General features: G+C 37.6%; 2 protein-coding genes across 3 annotated transcripts; one reads left to right on the forward strand and one right to left on the reverse strand.

Annotated features, from left to right (window-relative positions):
- Nucleotides 1-584: 584 nt before the first annotated feature.
- dffa (DNA fragmentation factor, alpha polypeptide) lies at nt 585-3580 on the forward strand. The gene is made up of 6 exons (XM_056733404.1): nt 585-804; nt 904-1062; nt 1142-1296; nt 1390-1579; nt 1932-2056; nt 2328-3580. The coding sequence occupies exons 1-6, from the start codon at nt 711-713 to the stop codon at nt 2544-2546; spliced, it is 942 nt and encodes a 313-aa protein (XP_056589382.1). The 5' UTR covers nt 585-710; the 3' UTR covers nt 2547-3580.
- Nucleotides 3581-5031: 1451 nt separating this feature from the next.
- On the reverse strand, nt 5032-13240 carry masp2 (MBL associated serine protease 2). Of its 2 annotated transcripts, none has more exons than XM_056733924.1 (11): nt 13141-13240; nt 12740-12940; nt 12457-12619; nt 11495-11626; nt 8921-9117; nt 7794-7941; nt 7434-7552; nt 7260-7338; nt 6649-6771; nt 6485-6559; nt 5032-6128 (listed from the first exon to the last, which is right to left on the reverse strand). In XM_056733924.1, the coding sequence occupies exons 1-11, from the start codon at nt 13168-13170 to the stop codon at nt 5347-5349; spliced, it is 2049 nt and encodes a 682-aa protein (XP_056589902.1). In that variant the 5' UTR covers nt 13171-13240; the 3' UTR covers nt 5032-5346. The 2 variants fall into 2 exon arrangements, with proteins under 2 accessions (XP_056589902.1, XP_056589901.1); XM_056733923.1 differs by having other exon boundaries at nt 12771-12993; nt 13141-13238.
- Between the last annotated feature and the right edge of the window lie 1241 nt (nt 13241-14481).

Below are 14481 nucleotides of genomic sequence, written 5' to 3' on the forward strand. Positions count from 1 at the left end.
TGTTTATACTCAGACACTGGTTCTATTGAAATAGACAATGCTATTAAAAATGTGAGTTTGCTTGGAAAAAATGACATACACAAATGTAAGGTTACAGGCTCTAGCCCTAATATTAATGTTTTTTGTAGTGAACTTAAATGTTTTAAAGAAACCCTTTGTAAAATGAATAAAAGTAAGAAAGGAATTAAAACTCTCACAATATTGAACGTACTACTCAAGGAAAAGTAATACTATGTTTAATTGACTCTGCAACATCTGTTTAAAAGCTGGTTTGGTTATAATCCTCGTTTCTTTCTTCTATTTTTTTCTGTTTATTAATTTGTATTTATTTTTTATTTGAGTTTTATGTTATACTGAAATGTCTCGATTTTGATATGAATTTACGATGAACATTTATATGTAATGTAATATACAAAAAATTGGTATTCTTTGTACTATGTTATTGTATTTGTATTATACATTTTGTTTGAAGCAATAAAAAAGTCAAACAAGCCCATGCGAAAACAGAACGTTCAAATTGCTATCGCGATAATTTGACGTCATAGATCGACTGATCTGCGCAAGACTGCGTATCATAACACGGAAGCCGAAAAGTGTTTCCTTTCAAATCCTGGTCACACTGAGTTAGGAGCTTGTAGGCGCAAGAGTCAAATCCCCAAATAAACAGTGGGAATTTGAGCACGTGCATTATGAACTTGTGAAATACCACAATGACAGAATTAAAAGCATATAAAGTGTGTAACCTCACGCGGCAGAAGTTTTACGGGGTGGCGGTGACTTCTCTCGCTCAGCTTAAAATAAGAGGTAGGTTTACAATAATGCCACATACCTACATATGGTTGCAACAGCATGCTTTAGATAAAAGTTGGGTAAAAGGGAACGTTCTCTTTGTGTCATTTGCAGGTGGTGATGCTCTGGGCTTCAGTCCCGATGCATCTGTTTCAGTGGTGCTAGAAGATGATGGGACCTTCGTTGAAGATGAAGATTACTTTTTGTGTCTGCCGGCTGATACCAAATTAATGCTATTGAATTACAGGCAAACATGGACACCTGCCTTTCATGGTTAGATGCCACCTATTCTGGAATGTTCTTACACATTGAGCATCACTACTACATATCTAAACAGATTTGTTTTCTTTAGTTGATGGAGGGACAGGGCAGCCTGAGAGAGAGTCTGTCAATGTGGAGGTAGATGGGCAAGACAACGTTGATGGGACCGAATCCTGGCACAGTGCTGCAAGTCGTTTAAAGCAGAACCTGGGCAACCTTATCCTCATGTCTGAGGCAGATTTACAGGTTTTTCTTTTTTATTGTTATCATAATGGTTATGCCAGAATATAAAGAACGCAGTTTGTTTTATTGATAATGCTTCATACATGCACGTTACAGAGTTTGATTGACGTGCCTTGCTCAGATCTGGCAACAGCACTGGGATTTTCACAGCCGAAATCCCGCATCCTACAGGAAACCCTGCAGACAATTGTGGACCGTAGAGAGGAGGAGAGACAGTCCAAAGAATTACTGCAGCTTTATCTTAAAGCTATTGAACAAGAAAGCATGCAAGACCCACCGGAGACCAGTATGTTGTATTATACACGTTGACAAATGTAGTCTAAAGATCATCTAGTTATTCTATGCATGAATAAAATTGGCATGCTGTATTTACATACTACTGTATTTACTGTAAAAAGGGTGTATGTAGTAAATGGAAAACAATCCAGGATTGACTATGCTGTCACTAGATGGCGCCACTAAGCTGTTCAATAGTAATATTGTACCAGTTCAAGCAAGTTCATTTGATCCGTATTGGGAAAATGGAGTTGCAGGTTAGATGATCAATAGCTTATGTCTTGTTGTGACAGCCCTAATCTTTCCAGTGAATCCAGGACTGTTATCTTTAGAGAGGTTAAAGTAATATGTCATTTCTGCAGGTGCTAAACTAGATGAAACAGATGGGGTGCAGGTGGAGAACACAGCAGCATTCAGCTCCAGAATGCTTACGGTTTTGAAGGAGAAAAAGCACCCTGAGACCAGACTCTCCAATGAAGAGCTACAGGTATGTAACAGTGTTACAAGATCTGCTTTTACGGTTTTGTTGTATCATGTTCGAAAAATATATTCCTGATTATATGTAAATATTGACGTTTTGGGAAAATAAAAAATGAGTTTACAGACATTTATCAGCAGGGGGCACTCTCTCTTCTTAGAGCCTTGAATGTAGTTACAGGAGCCAAACATATTGCAATATAGTCAGTCATGTACTCATTTTGTATTTTCATCAGTCGTCGAAACTAAATGAATGATTTTATTAATGTTTGTTGATACAGATGGTGGTGAGGCAAGGAGCGGTGATGGTGGAGGCGCTGGGCTGGGAGAGTGGAAGGACAGCAGCGCTGGTGCGGGATTGTGGGGCTGAGCTCAGTAAACGTCTACAGCGGGTTCAGGCCCTGCATTCCCTCAGTGCTCAAAACCTGTCCTTAAATACCAACTCACAACCACAGACTGGAAGAGAAACTCGAGCCAAACGGCGCAAACATAAGCCTTAAAACATGTGAGACATACCTTGATTGTGGTCTGTATATTTATGTATTTTATATCAAAGGCACTTGAAAAAGAAAGATGAACTTCGACATTTCCATTTTGGTTTGATTGCTTTGATAATAGCTACATAGACTTGAAAAGAACAAAATTTTACTTGAATACAGTGACATTCCAAAGCCATATTATTCCACACATGTGTGTTTGATGTCAGATAGTTTAAGAGTTACATTCTATTTTCGAATCGAGAGGTTTGTATGATTTCATGTTTCTTCTTCCTCGAAAGTGCCCCATGACCCATCCTTGAGGTTTTTATGGTAACTGTCCTAAGCTACAGTATATATTTTACGCTTCGATTGTAGAAAGAATTAAAAAGGAAGCAAAACATTTTGGATGTAAATATTAAATGTAATGTTTTCCAGCAGGGCATGAATAGCAATGTATTGTGTCAGCGCTAGAATGCATCATTTTTAGTATTGCTGGGTAAAGGAATGTGCTATTGTTTTATGATTTTTCAAGGTTCACCGAATGTGTCAAATTGGAAATGTTAGCAAATAAATCAATTTTTTATTCTGAAAACAAGCAGTGTTTAAGCTGATGTGAGCTTTAACATCCCTGACTTGTGAATGCCTTAATATTTTTAATTAAAATATTTTGATGTGTAGTAAGCAAACCTCAAACCTTTGTAAACTGAATCACACCAAAGGTACATTTACTCCAGCTTGTCAGAGAGAGTTGTAATGAACAGCTGATAAACTAATGAAGACACCTGCTACTCTCTGGACATCTTTCTGTATTCACCACTTATGTCTTGTTAAAACCAGCTCTCCCATTGTAACGAGCATGTGTAGGCTTTGTGTTGGGCGTGGTTGTGAAGCCATCGCCTGTTGTAGTGCTGTGACTGTGATGTAATACCTTTGATTTAAATTTCTAAATCATTGTTTGACTTTAGGCCGGTGATCATTGTGTCATCTGAACAGGATCTTGTGAATCTTCATGTTGAATTCATTAGAATGCTCCTAATAAAGAGGTCTGGGCTTGACGGTGTTTGTGTATTTTCTGCAGTCTTCCTGTCCTTAATAGATGATATGTGACCTTGGATCACAAAACCAGTCTTATGTATCACAGGAATATTTTAGGTAAAATACTATATTGTGTGGGTAAGAATTATTGATTTTTCTTTTATGCCAAAAATGACTAGGATGTTGTGCATGTTCCATGAAGATATTTTGTAAATTTCCTACCCTAAATATATAAAATCTTTATTTTTGTAAGTGGATGGCCTGCTACAGTGCCTCTGATTAAAAACTTTGAAGGCAACGTTCTCAATAATCAGATTTATTTGAACCAAACATCAAAAGAAAGTGTGTTTATTCAGCTTTCGGGTGATGTAAAATCTAAATTTCGGGAAATTGAACCAAAGGTCTGGTTTTGTCCTCCAGGGTCACATATGTTTAACACATATACTACAAAGGGGTAAATCTAAAAAAATGTACAGGCCATTTTACTAGAAATAAAATGTTTTGGGCTTCATGCAATTAAAGATTTTAGTTGAGGCTATAATTATATCTGTTATAATCTCTTGAAAGTTTCTTTTTGACGACTAGTCTGTAGTGCATATGTAAAGCAGTGGACACTATAAAAAACCTTTAAGTAACCTTTTACTACCTGTCTTTTAATGTCAATATAATGTCACAATACTGGATCAGTGACACTGAGACCACCCTGCCTTCACATCACTGAGCTCTGACCACTGATGCAGGCATATCAACTGACTTATGTACTCTCCGCCAGACAAGCGTGACCACAGCTTCAGCCGGTAAAGGTCTGTTAGCAACAGGGTCTTTTGTGGCATGATGGATTGGCTGTGTCATACAGAGCACAACCACGGTGCATTGATCATTCACTGACACCTCCGTTCACCTGCTACAAGCTGGCATCTGGGTGATAGCTGGGCTACGTGGTTACTTGGATCAAGTCGAAAAAATTATGTCTTAATGACATCACTGAGAATGAGTTATATTAGCGATGCTAGCCTTATTAAGCATTTCTTTTGTTTACTTTATGTATTATGAATGTAATGAAATGGTTACTGATCGAATGCAGAACGTCTGCAGTAAACTTTGTCAGATATTATGAATTCATGAGTTCTTGCGATAGGATGCGGTTTTAAGTAGGCTTGAGAATGATTAGAACTCAACAGGGCCAGAATAGCACTGGAGAGGTAATTACGCAGGCTTGAGAGACTCCGCTGCCCCTGTTGATAGAAGAGAACAAGTGTAACAGCGAGATCAGATGCATAATGCATAAGAACTAAATGACTGTAAATCGTGACGCCTGAGCTTGCTTGACTTTTAAACAAACACCACTACATTAAATCTAGTGGTATTCTGAAAAAAAAGCAAAAATAGCTAAGCCACATTTAGGGATTTCTAAATACTGTCTACATCTCAAACGAAATGGTTGTAAAAATAACGACCAGGCAATGACCAATAAGGTGAGATGTGCTTTATTGAAGATACAGTCTGCACGCAACTATATATAGATTTTTTAGATTGTCATTTTTACAATTATTTTATGATGTAATATATAATCAAATAATTAAAATATCCTATCAAATATAGATGGTCTATCATTTTGATATTAAATGTTTTTCTTTTTGTATTTCTTCGGTGCCCACAAAATCACCAAATGAATACACGAACAACACTTTCTAACTTTCCAAAAACTTATTTAAAAAGCATCGTCATTGCAATGATCCGGTCAATGATGTATCAATAAAGAATCCAAAAGAGTCACTTTTTGAAATTAACTGTTTTTGGACATGACATCATTAATCCAGGAAAGGTAATTGCTAACTTTAGTGTAAACCCCATAATATCCAGGTTTGGCACACCCATAACCCCATGACACAATGCCGCCTATAAACCAGTTTTGATTATGGCTATCAAAAAACACATAGGGTCCTCCACTGTCCCCCTCACAGGCGTCTATTCCTCCCTCAGCATACCCGGCACATATCATGTTCTCTGTCACGATTAGATTACCTTTATCTGTCTTAGTGGAGTAATATTTGGCTTTACAGTTCTCAAAATCAGCCACAGGTAAGTGTGCATACTGAAGACGAAGGGATTGTATTCGACTCGCATGTGGATTCCGCAAACCCCAACCGGATACCTTTCCGATGTTATCAGTCCTCAAAAGAAAACGTTCGTCTTTCCCAGGTAAACACACAGGCATTACAGTTTCACTGACATGGACCTTATTCTCCAGTTTAATCAGGGCAATGTCATTGTTGTACTGGGAGTTATCGTGATGGTACTCGGGGTGAATGAAGATTTTCTCTGGAATTGCAACAACTGCCTCTGCGTCCCTATAATTGACTATGCCCATCTTCAGCTTTAGGTTGGTAGCATCTTGGTAGCTGTGCAGGACATGGGCAGCAGTAAGTGCCCAGTCATCTGACAGGAGCGAAGCGCCTCCTAAGAACCTGGCGCCCACCAGTATCATGGCCTGCCAGGGACAGTCATTTTTCTCAGCGTTCTTTCCTTTAATCACCCTGGAAAGTGTTTCTTTGGACTTTCCACAAACTTTCAGGATGACATACAAAAGATCAATGTTTAATGGGTCAAAAACAGGACAAGAATGGGGATTGGTGGATTAAAATAGATAAATGCTTCTTTTGAAACGTGTCACTTTTTGACTACATCTCTACACGCTTGTGCATTCTCCTATAGTCTACTGCGACCTTGTGGAATGCTTTCAAACCATTTAAAATGAACATTTAGCTAAGAAATGGGGTGTAGGCACAGCTTCTATTTGTACAAAAGACATTTCAAGCATAAGCACTTTTTAAGATTACAAGGAACCAGTCAAACATTCCAAACATTTAGTTAATATCAAGCATCTACAACAAAGCATAAACATCAGAACACAATATACTCACTGGGTAAGCATTTCGGAAGCCTTTTTCCTCCCAGGGCATCTCTCCAGTAGCCATCGTGTGCGCAGGTATACAGTCCTAAGAGAAAGAAAAGTAAAACTCTTTAAAGTTTTTCTCGATCAGTATTATGTTCGCCATCCATCTGTGAGATATGTGCAGCACAATACCATTTGTCCCAGCCTCCATTGTGTAGAATTCATTGCAGGAATACTCGATGACAGACTGATATATGGTCGTGGTGAATTTCACACTTCCTTCATGAATCTGGACGGGCTCTCCACAATTCATAACTGCAAATCAGAAAAATGTCACAATTTCCTTTTTTACAGAAAAAGGCCAGTTTATTCTGGAAACCTGTGCACACCAGTTAAAGTTATATCAATAAATACATTGTAGGTCAAGTGGAGCAAAACTCTTAAATGTTAAATTTTAATAACCGTAGTTTCATTTTGAACTTAATCTGTGTATATTTAAAATCTTTTAATTTTTATTTTTAAAAAAAACAGTATTTGTGTCCATTTTGTCATATCTTGGTCATATTCGACAACAATCTTTATTCACATTATTTACAAAATTGTTATCTTGTTGACCTCGTACACAAAACTATAATGTTAAAATGTTTCCATTTCGTTTGTAAGCACTCTATTTTCTAAAGTGTCGGTACGAATTCTCTCCACTTTAGCCTCAGGTTTTAAAACGCACCTCCTTCTTGTAGCATTAATCCCCCATTGACGATTATACACACTTCATGCTTATCTGTGATTTCTGAAAAACTTACTGATGCATTCAGGCATCGGTCCATTCCAAAATCCACCCCTGAGGCATGTGGCTTGATAAAAGGTCAAACTTTCCTCCCCCTAAAGACGTAGGAAGTCACTTTTAAGTCTGTGAAGATCTAAACAAGCTCGTTTTCCCCTTTCACTTTTGAGAACGTAAAAGGAAGAATGATTACCAGATTTAACTCGTAGCCCAGACCACATGTGACATTGAACGTGTCCGTCATGATATACTGAGGTTGTAGGGGATGAATCTGTCCGTGTTTAGGAGCCACAGGTTTTGGACAAGACTTGGCTATGAAAGAAGGCAATGGTGAGGACTTGGAAAAGTAGTGATAGCACAAACATACATCATTCATTTTATTTTGTTGTTGTTGGGTTGCACAACATTGTTTTCAAAGAACCAATAATATTGAGCATTTCTGATACATCATTTGCAAACATTCCTTAAAAATCTTCGTAAATAAATAAGCATAATGCTTCTTTCCTTGATATTAAACACTACGGTACGTTATACATAGTGGCTTGAAAATTACCTGTGCTTGTATACTTGATCTTCCACCCTATGTTTTCCCCAGAACTATCTGCCTTGAATGTCACACGCACTTCATGTGTGCCCGTCTTTATTCTGTCCGGCAAGGTCTTCCCGCAAAACGGGCCGTACTCTCTCCCACCTGCAGTTATCTGACAAGCAGAGATAAAGCAGGCATTTTTTCACGCAAGCAGTCTAAATGGACAGTTTGAATTGTCAGTTTATACGGATGGCAACAGATAAACAAGTCTCTAGGGAGATGTGAAGGTGAGCAGAAATAATAGGCAGCTGTGGAGGGCATGAGAGAGCATACATTATGTATTCAACAGCCCTCAGGTCAGTGATTAGTGGAGTCGAATGATGTTTAACATCAGCGCTGAAGAGACCAAATCTGTTTTTATAGGCATTGAGAAAAGACTGAAAGACTGCAAATTCACTGAGCCATTAAAAACGTTTGAGGCCATTAAAGGGAATAGGATTCAGTCATTAAAAAAGTGCTTTGATAGAGAGAGTAAAATCATTTCAGGCAACAAAAAAAAAAAGAATATTCTTAAACACTTAGGATGTTTATTTTCATGAAGAGGCTTGCTCTGCCTTTCCTTCCACTTAACTAGCACTTGAGACTCTCTTTAAACATGTTTAATCTAAATTATATTACTCAAGCATAACATTAATATTCGGTATATTACAGAAGTGATTTCAAATAGGCAAAATACAAAACATTGTGCAGCTTTTATTAATACCTTCAATACCTTCAATATTATTGAATTTTCAAATTCAATAATACCTTCAAGTCAAATCACCATAAAATGTCATTTGTATGTATTTAGCACCTGAAAGAATCTTTCAATTGTAATTCTATAGCTTATTTTTGTGAAAAAAAAACATTTTGCAGAACGTTCTAAACTTTAATTTTATGGTTGAACTATTTTTTTAACTCTCAAAGCATGCACGGTATCTTTAAAATATTCAATCTTTATTTCATAAGAGGGTCTACACAGTTCCCGCAGGAGCCAAAAGGATGAATGACTCCCGCAAAATGTGTCCATGTTGTCATGGCTGTTGTTTTAAACGTAATCTACCACCCTAGCTGGAATGTTGTCAGCACTTGATGATTGTAAAATAACCAACCTCGAGGATGTCATAAGGGCAGGGGCTTTCAGGATGAGTCTCCACGTCAAATGGGTCCTGGAAGTCCAGGGTTACTTGGAAGCCTTCCATCAAACTGATTGTGTAATCACACTGGCTCATTTTGGGGTAGACGCCAGGGTACTCTGGACTGCTCAGTTCTCCTGACCTCTTGTGAAACACCTGCCCGCTACACACAGCTACAGTGGAAGAAATGCATTTCTGGGAATTGTCAAAATGACTCACATATAAATTCAACAGATACTGTTTGTGCAACATTTAACACTGAGGTGTGCAGGAAATTGCAACATGGATTTGCACCGCAGAAGAAAATGTACTTTTTAACCTGTATGGCCTAAAGGAAGAGCCATTTTACCTTAGAGTGACATTCATGACAGCTATGAATTAGTTTGCAAACTGAAGTACAAACTGTTCATCAGACCCATACGAACGTGATTATATGAGATGATAAAGCAAGATCAAGGTATTAAAGTTTGTCATTTCTGTGTTATATTTTTGACAAGGATGGGTAGGCCTAATAATACAAATAACAAGATAAAAATATTACATTTCTAATAATGAGAAAATAAATATTTGATAAATGAATAAATAATATGTATATAGTATGCTTCAATGTATTATCATTTATTAACTGAGATTTCAAACAAATAATCTATAGAAGTTATTCTCAACTGTTAATGTACTACGTGATATCTCACCAATCCACTGCAGTTTCTTCTCGACCAAGGTTAAGTTTACTGACACTATTAAAACATTTATGGTAAGTGAAATAAAAGAAAATATCAGCCCGTATATTATTTAAAAAAACTTAAACTGAATTGTTGCCCTTAATAATACATTTAAGATTAAGTTACGGCGCTAAAATGATTAAATGAAAACTCAATTTAAATAAATATGGAACTTTATGGCAATATAAAAAGTAATAATAAAACAACAAAAGAACATTAAATCTAATATGACAACAAAAATAAATGTACTAATAAAAGCGACCTCAAAAATGACTAAAACTACAAAAAACTGAAAACAAAATAGCTCCGTTCTCAACTAAAGCAGATGTTGCAAACAATTGCAATAAATAATCTCAATTGAGAAGGGCAAAGGTCTGATAATTCATGTGATTAAATGATTCAGACACAAGTCATTGTTTCTGTCCTCCCTTCTGTGCGGTATGATGCGATGCTCCTATCTTCCCCATTAGCAAAGAAAAACAATTAGGAGGCACGTCTGGGCTGGTAATTGTGATTAATTACCCATCATTAGCACTGTATTGCAGCTTGAAAAAGGTATCAATTTTTAACTGATTTCTATGACACTGTTCCCTTTGAAACCTATGATAATTAACCTGGACTCACTGAGATCAGATGCTTTTAACAGGCATGCAAGTGCTAACGCTGCCCACTGTATGTGACTGAAGGGTGATTAAGGGTGAAGCTGGTCAACTCTGACCACAACGACAGTTAACATTAGAATTTTACTGAAAATTTGGGGATTATGAAGGAGGGAATGGAGCAGGTGCGCTTAAATAGCACTTGATGTTTAATTCATTGGAAACAAGGAAAAAAGAAACCTGCCTGCACAAAACCCACTGCAATGCTTTCTGTGCTTTACTGTGACCACACTATCAATGATATAACAACGCACTATACTATTTGGTGACTCCATTTCCTTCTCGATTATAGCGTGTGCCGTCTCAATCAGGAGCTGTTGACAGGGCTGATAGATAGTGTGTGGCGAGCCGTAGCTGCCCAGCCTGGTCTGTGTAACATTCACAATTTGCAGCAGAAATAATAGAATTGAGCTCTATGACAATATTTTCTAAATATAATAAGGCTTGTTTAAAAAGTGTGGGTCGTTACTCTCGTGTTAGCGTTATGGAATTTGAACACACCATGTTTTTAAAACATTACGAGTCATCTCTGTTTAGTTTGTGTTAAATAAATAAAAGTGGCAACACAAGGTTGAGTTAAAAATTACACAGATGTGTCACATAGATTGCAGATTGTTTTGTTTTAACACAATAGTTTTTAGTTTTTAGAGTGAATTAAGTTTGGAATAGCCTGAGACTGTTACTCAGACATGTGTTCATTGCTATTTGTGGCTTGAATATTGATCTGCAACTATTCAAAACGCATATCATTTTTCCCATGATGCCTGGTTAAAACATACATAAAAAGTACTTGCTCGGTTTCACGGAAACAGCTTACCTTAAACCAGGACTATGCCTTAGTTGAATTAAGATGTTTGTGTCGCTTTTACCAAAATGCCGTATGTTTTAATAACAACAATGTTCATATTCCATAGTGTTTATGTAAAAGGTATACAATAACATCATACACAATAAATCATAAAAATGAAATGTCTATAAACTTACATGGTCTACTGCAAAAAATGTTGTACAAAATCAAATCTGATTTGGCGAAATGCTAGTCCCTCCCATGCTATTCATCCCTGTATTTATTTTATAACCTAAGCATATATCAAGATGTCACTTATAGTTCATATGAATCACTAAGCAGACTAACTACAGGCCATCATCTGTTCTGGGATCAGCCTTACCAGGGCAGTTTCTCTTATCAGCGTGGAGTATATATCCCAATCTGCAAGTGCAGTAAAAACCCCCAAAATAATTATGGCAATTATGGTCACACGCTGGTTCTCCATCCACAGTGTCCAAGCACTCGTCGATGTCTATTAAAAGTGAAAAGAGCCTGTTTAGCGACAGTTCGCACTTATGGATTTGTATTTTTATACACTCACCTAAAGGATTATTAGGAACACCTGTTCAATTTCTCATTAATGCAATTATGGTGGTGGTGTAATATTATGGAGGTTTTTTTTTTTTCTGGCACACTTTAGGCCCCTTAGTGCCAATTGGGCATCGTTTAAATGCCACGGCCCACCTGAGCATTGTTTCTGACCATGTCCATTCCTTTCTGACCACCATGTAACCATCCTCTGATGGCTACTTCCAGCAGGATTAATGCACCATGTTACAAAACTCGAATCATTTCAAATTGGTTTCTTGAACATGACAATGAGTTCACTGTACTAAAATGGCCCCCACAGTCACCAGATCTCAACCCAATAGAGCATCTTAGGGATGTGGTGTAAGGGAGCTCCGTGCATCCCACAAATCTCCATCAACTGCAAGATGCTTTCCTATCAATATGGCCAACATTTCTAAAGAATGCTTTCAGGACCTTGTTGAATCAATGCCACGTAGAATTAAGGCAGTTCTGAAGGCGAAAGGGGGTCAAACACAGTATTAGTATGGTGTTCCTAATAATCCTTTAGGGGAGTGTATATCTCCATAAGATCATTCCATCTATGTAGTTGGTTTCATGCGCTTAAATAGCTAAATATGACCCAACGCTGTAAAAGAGAAAGACATTAATGCAGCGAAACAATGAGGAAGAGAGACAACCATGCATTAGGGCGTTGAGACACAAGTGGATAAAGGGATTCATGCAGTGAGAAAGAGAGATAGTCATGTATTGATGCTTCACACTCTCCATCACCTTCTGCTGAATAAAATGCCTGAAATCCTGTGAATCGATCTTCATTGGCGTAATCTGACCTGAAGACCACAGACATGGTGTTGGTGGCAGAGATGACCGTGTTTTTAGGGTCATTCCCATAATTGCCACAGAACCGGACTGTTTCATTACCTTCAGAGAACACCTGAAAAAACAGTGTGAGCAAGTACAAGTCTAAACCACAACACACTTGATTTCTTACAAGCTTAACATTGCGAGAATAATAGACATTTCCTGGTAAACTTTATCCATACGATTAGCCCACCTTTAAAGGTTTGTAATGATATGGATCTAACCTCAAGGTAGTCATATTCACAGCGATGAGACGGCTCAAGGTTAAAATAATTGAAATAGAGGCGTAATCTGTGCCCCTCAGGTCCTGTGATATTCCATACCACAAGCTGGTCGTTGGGATAAGCATTCGGGAAGTTTGGTGATGTGAAGCTTCCAAACAGTCCTGACAGTGCTAAAGCAGAGGCTAATGGTAGCAGAATGACCAAAACCAAGGATACGCTAAAACTAAGCACACATGAAAACATCTGATGTATATCAGTTATCCATGTCTATCTTGCTGATAATGTAAAGATCATGTCACAATCCCAACACAAGTGAAACAAACTTCACTTTTAACACATGACAGTTAACACCTATGAACATTTTCCATACCTGTTCATCATTCTGGACGATCACAAACATTCGTCTCACAAAAAGATGTCCTGTTTACCTCTGCAGAGCATCAGTGTTCTACAGGTTACTGAACCAGCCGTCCAGTAGATACTGCTGAGTAAACAATACTCTGTTTAGTAACAGTTCTTTTGGTTTTCATTGGTGGAATTTGGGGCTGAAGACATGGCAGTGGAGAAGTAAACTTGTTTATACACTTCTTTTCTAATAGATTTAGTCATTGGTCCGGTTTGACTGTGTAGCACAATCACGCAGATTTAGTATGCAAGTAAATTGACAGTTTCATTCAGACAGATTATTTTAGTAAATACAGCCCCTGCTGTGTAGAGAACTGTGGAGTCTGTACCTCTCACCAATGGTCAATAATCACATTTTTCTTGTGTTTGCACTTGCAAATCGTTTGCACAAAACAACAACTACAGATGAAAATGTTAACAACTCTTATTCAAGCTAATTGATATAATATTTCAAAGGAAATATTTAATGAGACTCATATAAAGTATTATTATATGAAATGCTGAACAGAGGCATCTACATAGTGTACTTTTGGACAGTGCTGTATATTTTGGAAATTGCTAAAAGGATTATCAAGACTCCAAATTTAATAATACTGCAAATACGTTAAAATAGAACCACATTGCAAAGCGGACCAAACAATGGTTTCCTCACAACACCACCTGTTGATCAGTTATTGCTGTGTTGTGGTAATGACTGGGTGGACTGATCACACTCACATGACGAAGCATGCATTTCCAGACATATTACATTTTCTGAAATACGCATATTGTTGTGCCACAGGCAAAGACACCCAATGTTTGTGATGGAAAAACAAAAGGTGATGTTGAAAGCCTGTTGCTGTCGCACACGGCAATTACTCTGAGAGCAGAATTAATTCTAAATGCCTTTGTAATACCATATTCCCTTTCATTTAAACCTTTTGGCACGGAATGAAATGGGTACTTAATGATTCAAAAATATGATTTCGATAAGAGTGAGAAAAAGAGAGAGAGATGCAGAATTAGTGGGTGAGATAGGGAGAGAGAAAAAGGGAGAGTGTGGACAAAGCCAAATGTTCCACAAGCAAGCTTATTATGGACCCCTCATTTTCAATACGTTACGCTGGTAATGGCTAATGTATGAGGCGATTACAATAATTATCCTCATAAATGACAAAGGTAATGCCCAGCTGTGCTTGGTCGTGTGGATTGTGGCTGTCTAGTGTAATGTGATGGCCTCTGTCTTTATGCCTGTTTGAGGTCACAGGTTGTTGTGAGGCTTGTGCCACAGCTAAAGTGATTCTTGAGGAGGAAATAACAGTTCACA

The sequence above is a fragment of the Triplophysa dalaica genome, chromosome 20 (genome assembly GCF_015846415.1).
Source record: "Triplophysa dalaica isolate WHDGS20190420 chromosome 20, ASM1584641v1, whole genome shotgun sequence".
Lineage (NCBI taxonomy): Eukaryota > Metazoa > Chordata > Actinopteri > Cypriniformes > Nemacheilidae > Triplophysa > Triplophysa dalaica.